The sequence below is a fragment of the Rhinopithecus roxellana genome, chromosome 15 (assembly GCF_007565055.1).
Source record: "Rhinopithecus roxellana isolate Shanxi Qingling chromosome 15, ASM756505v1, whole genome shotgun sequence".
NCBI classification, from domain to species: Eukaryota; Metazoa; Chordata; class Mammalia; order Primates; family Cercopithecidae; genus Rhinopithecus; species Rhinopithecus roxellana.
The window spans coordinates 17,832,554-17,846,898 of record NC_044563.1 but is presented as its reverse complement, the minus strand read 5'-3'; the positions used below and the strand labels follow the sequence as shown (position 1 = coordinate 17,846,898).

The following is a 14,345-nucleotide window of genomic DNA, read 5'->3' as shown; positions in this document are numbered from 1 at the left end:
AAGTAGCTGGGATTACAGGCATGCGCCACCATACCTGGCTAATTTTTTTTTCTTTTCTTTTCTTTTTTTTTTGAAATGGAGTCTCACTCTGTTGCCCAGGCTGGAGTGCAGTGGTGCGATCTTGGCTCACTGCAACCTCCACCTCCTGGGTTCAAGTGATTCTCCTGCCTCAGCCTCCCAAGTAGCTGGGATTACAGGTGCATGCCACCACGCCCGGCTAATTTTTGTATTTTTAGTAGAGACAGGGTTTCACTATGTTGGTCAGGCTGGTTTTGAACTCCTGACCTCGTGATCCACCCGCCTCGGCCTCCCAAAAGTGCTGGTATTACAGGCATGAGCCACCGCGCCTGGCCTAGCCAAAAAGATTTTGTCTGGTTTTACTTAATGATAGGCTTTTTTTTCATATTCTACATGTAAAACTACAGGGTAATACTGTATATAGGTTTTTCAATCTACAGGTTTCCCCACAGTTTCTGATATATACCCTTGGATGGGGATGAGAACACCTTCATTGCCCCTCCCTACCCTTGGCTGAGAATTTCACCATCATTGCATTAGAAGAAAACTGCCTACAGAAGTAAGCAGAGGATTTGGGGCAGTGCTCTGAGCAAAGGGCCCAGAGGAACCTAGAATAACCTTCAGATTTTCCTCCTATTTGCTAGAGAGGGAGCCACTCAATCAGCTGAATGGGGGCTGAGTGTTAGGTGCCAGAAATTCAGAGACAAATAGAACACATTCTTGTCCTTGAAGAACTAATCTGGTAGGATGGACAGACCTGTAAACAAATTGCTTGAGTATAAAAACGCACTTGGGCAAGGGACTACAAGGTGCAGAACTGTATAGAGGAGAGAATGGTGAAGTCTATAAGGATTTGGGGAGATTTCCTTGACAGTGTCATGTCTGGGGATGCACAGAAATGAGGAAGAGATGAAGAGGGCATTTCAGCAGAGGCAGTGGCCAATGGTGAGGCATAGAAGCTGTACAAGAAGGAGTCTGCTTGCTGAATAACATTTACTGTTTGTGGGCTTCTCCTGTTGAGTAGCAAGACAGGTGGATCTACTGGACAGACTGGCAGACCAAGTCAATCCAGCGTGTTGACAAATACTCAGGCCGGAACAAGGAGACAGTGCTGGCAAATGTGGAAGGACTCATGGATATCATCGTGGTTTCCCCTCAGCGGCAGACAGGTGGGCTCCTGGGTACTGAGCCTGCTTCCTTAACATCTGTGGGATTGGTGTGTCACCCCAAGGACTGTTAGGGACCAAGACAGGGCCACAAGAGAGTTTCTTGGTTCACATTTTAAATGCTTAGACCTTTTTACTCCCTCACAGTTGTATATCTCCTGCTCCCCTGTCCCTGGGAGTAGGGTAATCCTGGATTTCCTGTTTTTGAGAAGCCTTAAATTGGGAGACCTGATTCTGTCCCAGATAAGACACTCATCTACTTTGCCTCTAGGGACCAATGCCTGTGGTGTGAACAATGGTGGCTGCACCCACCTCTGCTTTGCCAGAGCCTCGGACTTCGTATGTGCCTGTCCTGACGAACCTGATAGCCAGCCCTGCTCTCTTGGTGAGTTGGACTGTATGGCTGGAGCCACTCAGCAGAGCCCCTGGAAGGGCTGAGGGTCAGCAGCCTCTGATCCTGGTCTGATCTGTCCTTCTGGGTGGGGTCCCCATATAGAAGGTCTTATTAGTGGAGTGATTGGTAGCAATCTGCTTGGGTTTTGGGAATTGCTCAGACCTGGGTTTATCTGCCCTCTGGCATTTGCAAGAACAGAATTCAGGTCTCTTGATTCCCAGGTCCCTGCTGTAGGATAATCAGTGGCCTGTGCATCACTCTCTCTTCCTGACTTTGGTGAGCCAGCTGTCCCATCCAGAGCTACTATTATGGAATCTAACTCCTTTTTATTTATAGTATTAAGAAGGGCTACTAATGAAGGTGCCTGTGACTAGGGCAGCTAAAAGATTGTTTTGTCAAGTTCTCCAGCTGCTACTCTTGGGCCATATGTAGAGGTTTGTGGTTCCAGTGGCCCACTCCAATCCTCTTTTTTGTCTAGTGCCTGGCCTGGTACCACCAGCTCCTAGGTCCACTGGCATGAGTGAAAAGAGCCCGGTGCTACCCAACACACTACCTACCACCTTGCATTCTTCAACCACCCGGACCCGCATGTCTCTGGAGGAGGTGGAAGGAAGGTAAATAGGTTCAATGCAGGCTCGTGAGCCCTTTGATTCAAATCACCATCCCACGACCAGTAGCTCATAGTCCCAGCTCGATCAGGTAGTTGGGAGGTAGATTACGTCATGAGCTACCAGTCCCTGTTATTTGGGACAGAAGGTGATATTCAGACTTGTAGATTGTTGCAAGTGATTTGCTTTTTAGCTCTGAGGGCAAGAAGCTTTAAGAACAACTTTAAGGCCAGGTGCAGTGGCTCATGCCTGTAATCCCAGCACTTTGGGAAGCCGAGGTAGGTGGATCACTTGAGGTCAGGAGTTCGAGAGCAGCCTGACCAACATGGAGAAACCCTGTCTTCACTAAAAATACAAAATTAGCTGGGCGTGGTGGTGCATGCCTATAATCCCAGCTACTCGGGAGGCTGAGACAGGAGAATCACCTGAACCTGGGAAGTGGAGGTTGCGGTGAGCTGAGATCGCGCCACTGCACTCCAGCCTGGGCAACAAAGAGCGAAACTCCATCTCAAAAAAAAAAAAAAAACAACAACAAAAAAAAACTTTAAACAGTAATCACTTAGGAGGACCCTCCCACATGGTATTCCTCCTTCTTCTCTCTGTGACATTTGCTCTCACATCATAGGTTTGGCATACTGGCTTGTCCAACAGTAGTCTCTGGGTTGTGGCTTGATAACTTGGAACAAAAAGGCTTCCCCAGAGATATGATGGCCTTAGCTTATAATGACACGTGCACCTCCCTCACACATACACAAACACTATTATTAAATAAGTAAGCATAAACACGAACAGTTCTCAAAGCAAATATAAAGTATCTTACTTCATTAAATTAAAGGTGCTATTCATTATAAAATGCATCCTGATTTGAGAAATTAAACTGAAAAAATAACCAACAGCAAATGTGAAATGCTATTGATCGTAAGTTACATTCCTGTTTCAGAGATGGTAGACCATAGAAAAAACAAACATCTTAAAATTGATTAAATATTATGTTACATTCAATTCAGAGATATTCTTTTTTTTTTTTTCTTGAGACAGGGTCTCACTCTGTCACCCAGGCTGGAGTGCAGTAGCATGAACACAGTTCAAGCTCACTGCAGCCTCGACCTCCTAGTTTCATGTGATCCTCCTACCTCAGCCTCCCAGGTGGCTGGGACTACAGGTGTGTGCCACTATACCTGGCTAATTTTTTGTACTTTTTTTGGAGACGAGGCGTCTCCATGTTGCCCAGGCTGGTTTTAAACTTCTGGGCTCAAGCAATCCACCCGCCTAGGCATCCCAAAGTGCTGGCATTACAGATATGAGACACTGCACCTGGCAAAAAATTCTAATGACCGTGTTTTCCATTTATACTTTATAAAAAATAATCTGGGCCAGGCACAGTGGCTCGTGCCTGTAATCCCAGCACTTTGGGAGACCAAGGTGGGCAGATCACATGAGTCCAGGAATTCAAGACAAACCTGGACAACATAGTGAGATCCTGTCTCTACAGAAAAGTTTTTTTTTTTTTTTTTAATTAGCCAGGCATCGTGCCACATACCTGTAGTCCCAGCTACTTGGGAGGCTGAGGTTGGAAGATCGCTTGAACCCAGGAGGTTTAGGCTGCAGTGAGCTGTGATTGTGCCACTGCACACCAGCCTGGGTGACAGACTGAGACCCTGTCTCAAAAAAACAAAAATAAATAAATAAATAATCTGGAAATACAGATGTGAATAAAGAAGTGAATATCCTATGCCTGTATATAATTTACTCTTATGTTTTGATGTCTATCCTTTCTAGACATTTTTCTTTTTTTTTTTTTTTGAGGCGGAGTCTCGCTCTATCGCCCGGACTGGAGTGCAGTGGCCGGATCTCAGCTCACTGCAAGCTCCGCCTCCCGGGTTTACGCCATTCTCCTGCCTCAGCCTCCCGAGTAGCTGGGACTACAGGCGCCCGCCACCTCGCCCGGCTAGTTTTTTGTATTTTTAGTAGAGACGGGGTTTCACCGTGTTAGCCAGGATGGTCTCGATCTCCTGACCTCGTGATCCGCCCGTCTCGGCCTCCCTCTAGACATTTTTCTAATGAGAACAGTTTTTTTTTCCCACTGCAACATACTGGTCTCTTTATTTTTTTTTATTTTATTTTATTTTATTTATTTTTTTTTTTTTTGAGACGGAGTCTCGCTGTGTCGCCCAGGCTGGAGTGCAGTGGCGCGATCTCGGCTCACTGCAAGCTCCGCCTCCCGGGTTTCCGCCATTCTCCCGCCTCAGCCTCCGAGTAGCTGGGACTACAGGCGCCCGCCACCGCGCCCGGCTAGTTTTTTGTATTTTTAGTAGAGACGGGGTTTCACCGTGTTAGCCAGGAAGGTCTCGATCTCCTGACCTCGTGATCCACCCGCCTCGGCCTCCCAAAGTGCTGGGATTACAGGCTTGAGCCACCGCGCCCGGCCTGGTCTCTTTATTTTTAATATCATCAGTGGCTTACACGGTAGTTAACACTTGATTTCAATTCTGAAAGCAGAAACATAATGATAATCCCAAATAAAAACTTTAGACTCAGTGTCCCTAAAGTTACAAGATTTGCACATGATCAAATTCATATGCTGTGTGCCCCCATTCTCTGTTTTTACTACAATTTGTAAAGAAAAGGAAACACCCAGGTATAAACATGTGCCTTTCTCACTAACTTTTAAGTACTATCAGTCATTATTACTCTCTGATTTTCTTTAGGTTTATTTAGAAAACTTTTTGACCCCTGCTCGGACCTTTTCTTATTGTCAGAGTTCTATTTGAAAATTCAGGGGCCGGGCGCGGTGGCTCAAGCCTGTAATCCCAGCACTTTGGGAGGCCAAGACCGGCGGATCACAAGGTCAGGAGATCGAGACCATCCTGGCTAACACAGTGAAACCCCCTCTCTACTAAAAAATACAAAAACTAGCCGGGCGAGGTGGCGGGCGCCTGTAGTCCCAGCTACTCGGGAGGCTGAGGCAGGAGAATGGCGTAAACCCGGGAGGCGGAGCTTGCAGTGAGCTGAGATCCGGCCACTGCACTCCAGTCTGGGCGACAGAGCGAGACTCCGCCTCAAAAAAAAAAAAAAAAAAAAAAAGAAAATTCAGTGCATCTCGGTTCCAAATGCTCTTGCAAGTAGCTTTTCTCTGGCTGTTTAGGAGATGCCTTTGATTGCCTGCTCATAATGTACCACAAAGAAGTCACCTTCTGAGCATTTCAAGTTAGTTATCTGAGCACTCCTTCTGGATGTCTTGCATATTCCCTTGTGCAAGAATGAAGAGAAGAAAAACATTTTTTGACCTTGGGATATTTAGCTCTTGTGATAATTTTTATCCAATCAGATTGGCTTGGCTAGCAGCTTCTTCTGACTCATCCTGGTAGTTTAAGAAAGCCTAATATTGATGTCCTTAGTCTTCTTTCTGCAGACTTCCAACTCACTCCCAAACCTGCTTCTCATTTTTAAAGGTACATATTTTATAACACATTTAAACATGGTATAACGCTTGAAAACAGTGCCTTGCACAGATTTCTCTCCATTTCCTGCTGTTGCCCTCTCCATGCTTCTGATATCTTCCATCTGGTACATTCTCAAACCTGAAAGCCCCCGCTTACAGGCCTTTCCCCCTTTCCTGGAGGAAGGCATGATCTTCATTGAGTATAAGTAGGCTTCACATTCAGTTTTCTGTGCCCCACAGATGTTCTGAAAGGGATGCCAGGCTGGGCCTCTGTGCACATTCCAATGAGGCCGTTCCTGCTGCTCCAGGTAAGCCCTGAGTACCCCACTGTTCTGGAAAAGAAGATGTAATGAATCTAAGTCTCCACTGATATCTTTCATAACCTTCACTGGGACTCTGAGGTTGATGAACTCTTTTTAAACTAAATCCATAGAAATAATAATCATAATAGCTCTCATCACTTACAGTGACAGCTTATGATATGCTTTCCATATGCCAAGCATGTGATAAGCCACATATATGTCACATACATGTGTGTGCACATGTATATATGCATACTCTCATATACTCTCCTCCAGTCCTATGAGCAATTTATTATTTACGTATAACTAAAGAGAAAATGTAGGCTTACAAGTTAAGCACCTTGCCTTATGTCGGATAGCTAGGAAGGGGTAGAAATGGGATCAGAGATGCTGGCAGAGTGACAGATTTCTTCTCAGCCTCCTCCCTGCACCTCCCATTCACCTATCTGAAAAGGAGGCCCTTAGCCATCCTCAGATGATACAGGATCCAACACCTACAAAAGGAGCCCTTCGGCTTTCCATTCCTCACACCAGCACCAGCTAGAAAGTTGTCAGTGGCCCCTGCCTAGTGTTTCTCTATTTTTCCTAGGGGAAGGACTTCATATCAGCTACGCCATTGGTGGACTCCTCAGTATTCTGCTGATTTTGGTGGTGATTGCAGCTTTGATGCTGTACAGGTAACTTCAGTCTTCCTGCAGGGGCCACATGCTCATTGGTCTTCATGAGCATGTCTGGGATCTCCCAAACCTCTGCAGTTCACTGAATCAAGCTCTGACCAGCCTTATTGCAAGGTTGGGTGCCTGGTCAGGGCAGCAGAAGGAAAGGGTGGAAACCTAAATACTTACCCTTCTCCAGTCATAGCCTAAGCATTTTCCTTATTGAATGACTACAACAACCCTTCGGGTTTTCTTTATAGACTAGGATGCTGAGGGCACCAAGGATATTACCCAAGGTCACAAAGTAAGAGGCAAAGCTAAGACTGACTCTTAACATCTTCGCTTTTCCCAGTACTCCCCACTTCAAACCATTGAAATTGGAAATGATTTTTCCCTTATACAGACACAGCCTTTTACTACAATATTGGTTTGTACATCATTGCTCAGTAGCAATCATTCTGGAAAGGCAGAATGTGTCATTTAGAATCTTTTTATGTCCCTCTTTCTTTATATTTTCCCTCAAATGCTTTAAACATAGCTTGCAGTTTGCTGCTGTTGTTCATCACCATTATCATCGTAACAGTTACCATTAATGGATATAGATCAATGTCATGACAACCTCATAATACAGGTATTATTATTATTCCCTTTACAGATGAGGATCTGAGGCTCAGAAAGTTTTTTTTTTTTTTTTTTTTTTTTTTTTTTGTCTTTATTTTTTTGAGATAGAGTCTCACTCTGTTGCCTAGGCTGGAGTGCAGTGGTGCAATTTTGGCTCTCTGCAACCTCTGCCTCCTGGATTCAAGCAGTTCTTGTGCCTCAGCCTCCCAAGTAGCTAGAACTACAGGCGTGCACCACCATGCCCAGCTTTTTTTTTCTTTTTTTTTCTTTTTTTCTTTTTGGTATTTTAGTAGAGATAGGGTTTCTTCCATGTTGGTCAGGGTGGTCTTGAACTCCTGGCCTTATGTGATCTGCCCACCTCAGCCTCTCTAAGTGCTGAGATTACAGGTGTGAGCCATTGCACTCAGCCACAGAGTTTAGATTATATCTATCAAGGTCCTAGCTAATAAATCACAGAGGTGGAATTGAAACAGATCTGTCTGACTCTAAAGCTCAGTGCATCAGTTCTCCATTGCTGCATAACAAACTACCCTAAAACTTAGTGACTTAAAATGACAACCATTATCTCACAGTTTCTATGGGTCAGAAATCTGGATGCAGGTTAGCTAGGTGCCTCTGCCTCAAGGTGTCTCACAGACTGCAATCTAGATATCAGCTGGGGTTACAGTCTCATCTCAAGGTTTGACTGGGGAAGGATCCCCTTCCACACTCACTCACATAGTTGTTGGCAGGATTCAGCTCCTTATAGGCTGTTGGCTGGAGGCCTTCCTCATTAGTTTCTTGTCTTGTGGGCCTCTCCATAGGACAGCTTACAACATGGCAGGTTGCTTCTCCCAGAGCAAGAGCAAGAAAGAATGAGGGAGGGCAACTCAAGACCAGAACCAGTTTCTTGGTAACTAATCTAGTAGCCATCACATTTGCATAATCTTTTCATTAGAAGTAAGTCACCAGACCAGTCCACACTCAAGGGGAGGAGATTCTTAAGGGCATGAATACCAGGAAGTGAGTCACTGGGATCATTTTAGAGGCTGCCTACCGGACTCAGTTTACAGCTTTCCCAGGTATCACCCCCTTAAAGATCTCAACTAATCTCTCATCACCTTTCCTCCTAAAGACATAAAAAATCCAAGTTCACTGATCCTGGAATGGGGAACCTCACCTACAGCAACCCCTCCTACCGAACATCCACACAGGAAGTGAAGATTGAAGCAATCCCCAAACCAGCCATGTACAACCAGCTGTGCTATAAGAAAGAGGTAAAAATTGAAATTTACGTTCAAGGGTCTTTTTGGGGAGGTGTGGGGAGGGGTTATACTCCAAATGCCCAAATAAGTCAGTAAGGGCTGCTGAGTAATCCCATCTACCATTTTGGAAGTTATAGTGAACAGAAGAACTGAATGTAATTTGGGTTTCTGGGAAGTTCTAGAATCTCTGAGGGATTAGCCTGAGGGACCTTAGTGAGAGCCAGGTTAGAAGGCAGATCTCAGAAGATTTAGGTCTGAAAGCAGTTGTCCTGCCAGGAGATATTTTTCCAAGCTCATAGGTTCTTTCCCTCCAGGAATTGTCATTCCCCTACAAAGGGCTATGTGTTTCTGAAACAAGGGAGCTCTCCCAGACGACACCCGAAAAACCCAAGAGCTCCTGGACTTGCCCATTACTAGCCAAGCTAGTAGCACCTATGGTTGGGAATGGCTTGTTTTTCACTGTTCTTCCTCTTATCACAGAAATTTCTCTAGAATTCTGAAGGTTTACCTGCTTTTGTTTTTTTTTAACTTCTTTGTCACTTCAATGGAAAATTATTTGCTCAATGTTAAGGCATGAAAAATAGTCCCATTTCAGTTAGCTGGGTGTGGTGACTTGTGCCTGTAGTCCCAGCTACCCAGGAGGCTGAGGTGGGAGGATCACTTGAGCTCAGGAGTTGGAGGCTGCAGAGAGCTGTGATCATGCCACTACCATCCAGCCTGGGTGACAGAGTGAGACCCTGTCTAAAAAAAAGAAAAAAAAAAAAAAGTCCCATTTCCACAAGGGAACTATACCTGGTATTTCAGATTTTCCTAATCCAATATAAGCCTTGTTTTTTTCTCTAAAATCCTATAACTCTTCATCAGAAGTTATTCCTTATGAAGACCCTAATCGGTCTACTTCTTTGGCCTATCTAGCAGTCAGAACCTGCTCTCACACCTGCAGGGCTCTCATGTGTAATGAACATATTTCACATAATAATCATGTGCTTTCTGCATCCATGAATTCCCATATTTAAAAAGCTTCCATTACTTCTGGTTCAAGTTGATGTTTGAAAACAATTTTTAAATTAAAAAAACTTTTTTAAAAGCTGCTACTGCAGTCAAAACAGAATGTGCAGGGATGGCTTGTAGTTCTAGGAATGGTAGACCCCTCCTTAATATCTTTGAGAGAAAGACTCTTGAAGATTCTCGGGTTCCTGGAGTATCTGATGCTCCAGAAAAGAACCACAATGAAGGCCACAGGATGGCAATTAAAATAGTGTAACCTCTTTCTTCTGTTGTGTGTTTCTTCCTCAGCAGCTCTTTCACCCCTCTGATAGCCTTTCACCTTTTCTCTTCTGATTTCCTCTTGATTTCAGGTACCTGTTGCTGGGTGTTTGTAGAGGGAGTGTTGTTTCCCAAATTGCAAGTGCCATGTCCCCCACCTTTCCCTAACTTCCCCAGCATGTCTCTTGATTAAGACACTGAGTGGCCTGCATCTTATACTGATTTCATCTTGGAGGGTGTGCTGGGTGAACGGACATCTGTGTGTTTGCTTGTGTGCTATCTATGTCCCACTCTGCATGGCTGAGGGGACTGTCACTCTCAGAGGGCAGGGACCATGTTTTTTATTGCATAATCATCAAAGCACCTAGCAGAGTCTCCTGCTTAACATAGGGGCTCAGAAAATATCTGTGGAATAGAATTGTTACAAAAATAGAGCCACAGCCACAGTTGCAGAACTCTTGGCAGGAATACTACCCCAGGGACAGAACCCAAGATGATCCATTTTCTTCTAGCAGTGGTGGCATGTCAGTTGGTATACCCCAGCAGCCAGGAATGCGGCTACTCTTTGAAGAAGCCGTAAAGGGAGAGGGCTGAGCACAACTCCAGGCTGTGCCTGGAAGAGTCCCAGGTTTTGCTTGGGAATGGTCCCAGGACTCATGGCAGCAAAGCCAGAGTAACCTCCCAAAAAAGGTTATAAGTTGCAGGACCCCACTGGAGTGATATTTAGGACCCAGATAAGAGGATTTCCTTTTTTTAGTTTTTTTTTCTTTCTTTCTTTCTTTTTTTTTTTTTTAAATGGAATCTTGCTCTGTCACCCAGGCTGGAGTTCAGTGGCGTGATCTTGGCTCACTGTAACCTCAGCCTCCAGGGTTCAAGGGATTCTCCTGCCTCAGCCTCCCAAATAGCTGGGATTACAGGCGCCCGCCACCACACCCAGCTGATTTTTGTATTTTTAGTAGAGATGGGGTTTCACAGTGTTGACTAGGCTAGTCTTGAACTCCTGAACTCAAGTGATCTGCCCGCCTGGGCCTCCCAAACTGCTGGGATTACAGGCGTAAGCCACCACGTCTGGACAGATAAGAGGATTTTCTAGAGTCCCCTGTCTTACCTCCCAAGTTTTCTCCTTAACAAAATTAGAAAAAAGAGATAATTGAGAAACTAACACCTAAAGTAACTTAACATCCTGAATAAATGTACATTTAATTGCTCTTGCCAATTGCTTTTGATGATTTATATCAGCATGATGTCCCATTAATAAACCATAGTAACAATGTAACATAGCTAACATGTTATAGTGCATTTTGTGTCAAGCACCCTGATAACTGCATTCCATGTATCACCTCATTTAACCTGACTGCAGTTGGTTGTGAGGTATGGATACTGTTACTCTCCTCACACTGCAGAGTTTTAGAGACTGAGTTTTAAAAATGTGAAATAATTTGCCCAAAGTGATAAAGCCAGTGAGTGGCTGCTGCAGGACTGGAAGCCATGGTTTTCCCTCCTCCCTGTACGATAATGGTAATAATCATCATAGCTGCCCCTCCCCTTTTAGGCTAGGCCTCATACATTTGCCCAATCACATTTCCACATTTGTTTGTGGGATTTTGTGCGCTTCACTCCTGCTCTTACCCCATCCACTTCCTTTTTCAGTTTACCATGGGATCCTTTGTAGAAAGCCAACTGACTGACCATATCTGCCCACTCTCCACCCTAGGGAGGGCCTGACCATAACTACACCAAGGAGAAGATCAAGATCGTAGAGGGAATCTGCCTCCTCTCTGGGGATGATGCTGAGTGGGATGACCTCAAGCAACTGCGAAGCTCACGGGGGGGCCTCCTCCGGGATCATGTATGCATGAAGACAGACACAGTGTCCATCCAGGCCAGCTCTGGCTCCCTGGATGACACAGAGACGGAGCAGCTGTTACAGGAAGAGCAGTCTGAGTGTAGCAGCGTCCATACTGCAGCCACTCCAGAAAGACGAGGCTCTCTGCCAGACACGGGCTGGAAACATGAACGCAAGCTCTCCTCAGAGAGCCAGGTCTAAATGCCCGCGTTCTCTTCCCTGCCTGCCTGTTCCTTCTCCTTTATGGACGTCTAGTCCTTGTGCTCGCTTACACCGCAGGCCCCTCTTCTGTGTGCTCGTCCTCCTCCTCCTCCCACCCCATAACTGCTCCTAAGCCCTCACCGGAGCCGTTTACCACCTGAGTCCATAACTACCTGTGCACAACAAATGATGGCGCATCTCGAGAATTTAGACCTGGATTTTACCATGAACCTCACATCTTGTACTCCATCCTGGGCCCCCTGAAACTGCTTATTCATGATTCCTCGCCAGCGTAGAGCTCCACCTCCCCTTCCCCCGGTACCCTCAGTGCCTGCTTCTCAGTGCTGATGCAGCTGATGACCCAGGACTGTGCTCTGCCCCATCACAGCCAGCATGACTGCTTCTCTGAGAGAACTTGCCCATCAGGGGCTGGGACAAGGGGTTGTGGGTAAAGAGGGATGAAGGATAGAGGCTGAGAGAAGAAGGAAAAGTCAGCCCAGCAGGTATGGGCATGTGGGAAACCTTCAGCCTCAAGTGTGTTGGTAACATGAAAAAGCTTTGGGGGGTAGTTGGGTCTGGGTGTCTGGTCCATTGCTGGCAGTGGACATTATTCTTGCCCTAAGAGTCACTGCCTTTTCAGCAGCAGATACTGGTGAGATGGGGGTGGCTCAAGCTGTTCTTCCTCCTGCTAGAATGTGTGGAGCTCTTTCTACCTTCGGATAACGGGGGCCCCTATCACGAGGCTACTGGCTGATATGAATTCCCTCCTGGTGCCACCACTGGCCAGTATCTTTCCTAAGTCTTTGATCAGAGTAACCAGGTTGTGAGCCAGTGGCTTGAGTGAATGTTAGGCCTTGGGGGCTGAGTCTCTGAAAAGTCTAAGAAGCTCTGCCTAGACCAAACATGGTATATACCACCTGAACCCTCTCTCCCTCATTCCCTGGGATTCTAGGGAAGAGACCTAGAAACAAGCTTTCAAAGAAAAACCAGAAGTTGTCATAAATGGTCAGAAAGAACAATCAGGTTGGAGACTTGGGACACCCAGGGCCTAAAGAGAAGTATCCATGAGGGTCAAACTTCCTGTCAAACTTCCTGTGTTCTTTCTCAAGTGCTCAGGGATCTAAATTAGTGGACAGCGAGCCTGTGGCTGTGGGGTGGTGACGTTCCTCTTCCAGCTGTCTCCTCAGCTAAGGGGCTTAGTTTCCGTGTGGGATGCCATCACTTGGTTCATGCTCATTCACACAAAGGGCATGTGTCTCAGCCTAGTATGAGGGAAATTGAGACTTATTTTTGCCCTAAAACGTCTCCCTAGCTGTTCTTCGTGGGTCGGTTTTTTTGTTTTTTTGTTTTTTTTCCCGTTTGTTTTTTGCCTAATTTGCTTTTTCTGACCAAGCCTTGTGGCACCAGCAATCTCCAAAGTCCTGTGGTGGGAGGGCTGAATAAATAAAGATGCAAAGAGGTGGGCAAGGAGTAGGAAGGTAGAGAGCACCACTGATGAGGCCCTCCTAGCCCACGGCAGACCCAGACCTCTTCTCCCCCAGGAATTAGAAGTGGCAGGAGAGGACAAGAGGGGCTGGGAATGGAGGGGAGAATTTCTAGGGGAAGTTTCCTGAGTTGAAACTTCTCCTGTGGTTACTGGTATTGAGAAATCAGCTACCAAACATGGGTGAAAAAGGACAAGATCAAGTCAGTTCTAAGACTGCTAGAGAGAGATACCAAGCCCTTAGCCTTGCTCTCAGTAGCATCAGCCCCAGGTCTGAGCTTCCCCACATTACAGCCTCCCCACATTACACTTGACAAAGCAGTAAAGGAGGGAGCACTTTGGGTCCTTACACTCATGTCTGGGGAGGAAGAGCAAGTAGAAAAGTGGCATTTCCTTGATTGGAAGGAGGGAAGGATCTTATTGCACTTGGGCTGTTCAGAATGTAGAAAGGACATATTTGAGGAAGTATCTATTTGAGCACTGATTTACTCTGTAAAAAGCAAAATCTCTCTGTCCTAAACTAATGGAAGCGATTCTCCCATGCTCATGTGTAATGGTTTTAACGTTACTCACTGGAGAGATTGGACTTTCTGGAGTTATTTAACCACTATGTTCAGTATTTTAGGACTTTATGATAATTTAATATAAATTTAGCTTTTCTTAATCACCTTGCCTGGCTTGGAGTCATGACTAATCCTGCACCTGCTCTGTCTGGCAGATCCATGCTGTGGAAAACCTGCTTACAGACGTCACTTTTAAGTCCTTTGTGGATGTGGGGACAGTGAAGAGCAATAAAGAGTGTAAGGTTCCTGCTGGAGTTTTCAGCTTATCTGGAGAAGACAGGTCGAGGCCAGAGTTCGTTGACTGATGAAACCTTTATTTCCTCTGGAAGAGGAATGGTAGATGGGTTTCTTCTTGAGTGCCAACTCTGACTGGTTGGTAGTGGCTGCCTGAGGGCCTGTTCACACCCAATGGGAAGAATGTCATATGGCTAGTGACATCTCTTGTGCACTGGAAGGAAATGTCATGGCATGTACACCATGTATCATCTATTTCTGTTCTAGGTCTTTGTCACAGAACTTTACTTTCCCTTGCAGT

General features: G+C 45.7%; 1 protein-coding gene across 4 annotated transcripts in view; it reads left to right on the top strand.

The window, feature by feature from the left end:
- LRP4 (LDL receptor related protein 4) overlaps positions 1–13,914 on the top strand; it is a 63,232-nt gene extending 49,318 nt beyond the window's left edge. For 2 of the 4 annotated variants that reach the window (XM_030918751.1, XM_030918752.1), the window contains 7 exons: positions 1,043–1,187; positions 1,456–1,569; positions 2,057–2,192; positions 5,869–5,936; positions 6,520–6,607; positions 8,322–8,463; positions 11,432–13,914. In XM_030918751.1, coding sequence (XP_030774611.1) covers positions 1,043–1,187; positions 1,456–1,569; positions 2,057–2,192; positions 5,869–5,936; positions 6,520–6,607; positions 8,322–8,463; positions 11,432–11,764 — 1,026 coding nt within the window. In that variant the 3' untranslated portion in view covers positions 11,765–13,914. Of the gene's footprint in view, positions 1–1,042; positions 1,188–1,455; positions 1,570–2,056; positions 2,193–5,868; positions 5,937–6,519; positions 6,608–8,321; positions 8,464–9,747; positions 9,810–11,431 lie in introns of all 4 variants that reach the window. The other 2 variants (XM_030918754.1, XM_030918753.1) reach the window with 2 other exon arrangements.
- The last annotated feature ends 431 nt before the right edge of the window (positions 13,915–14,345 follow it).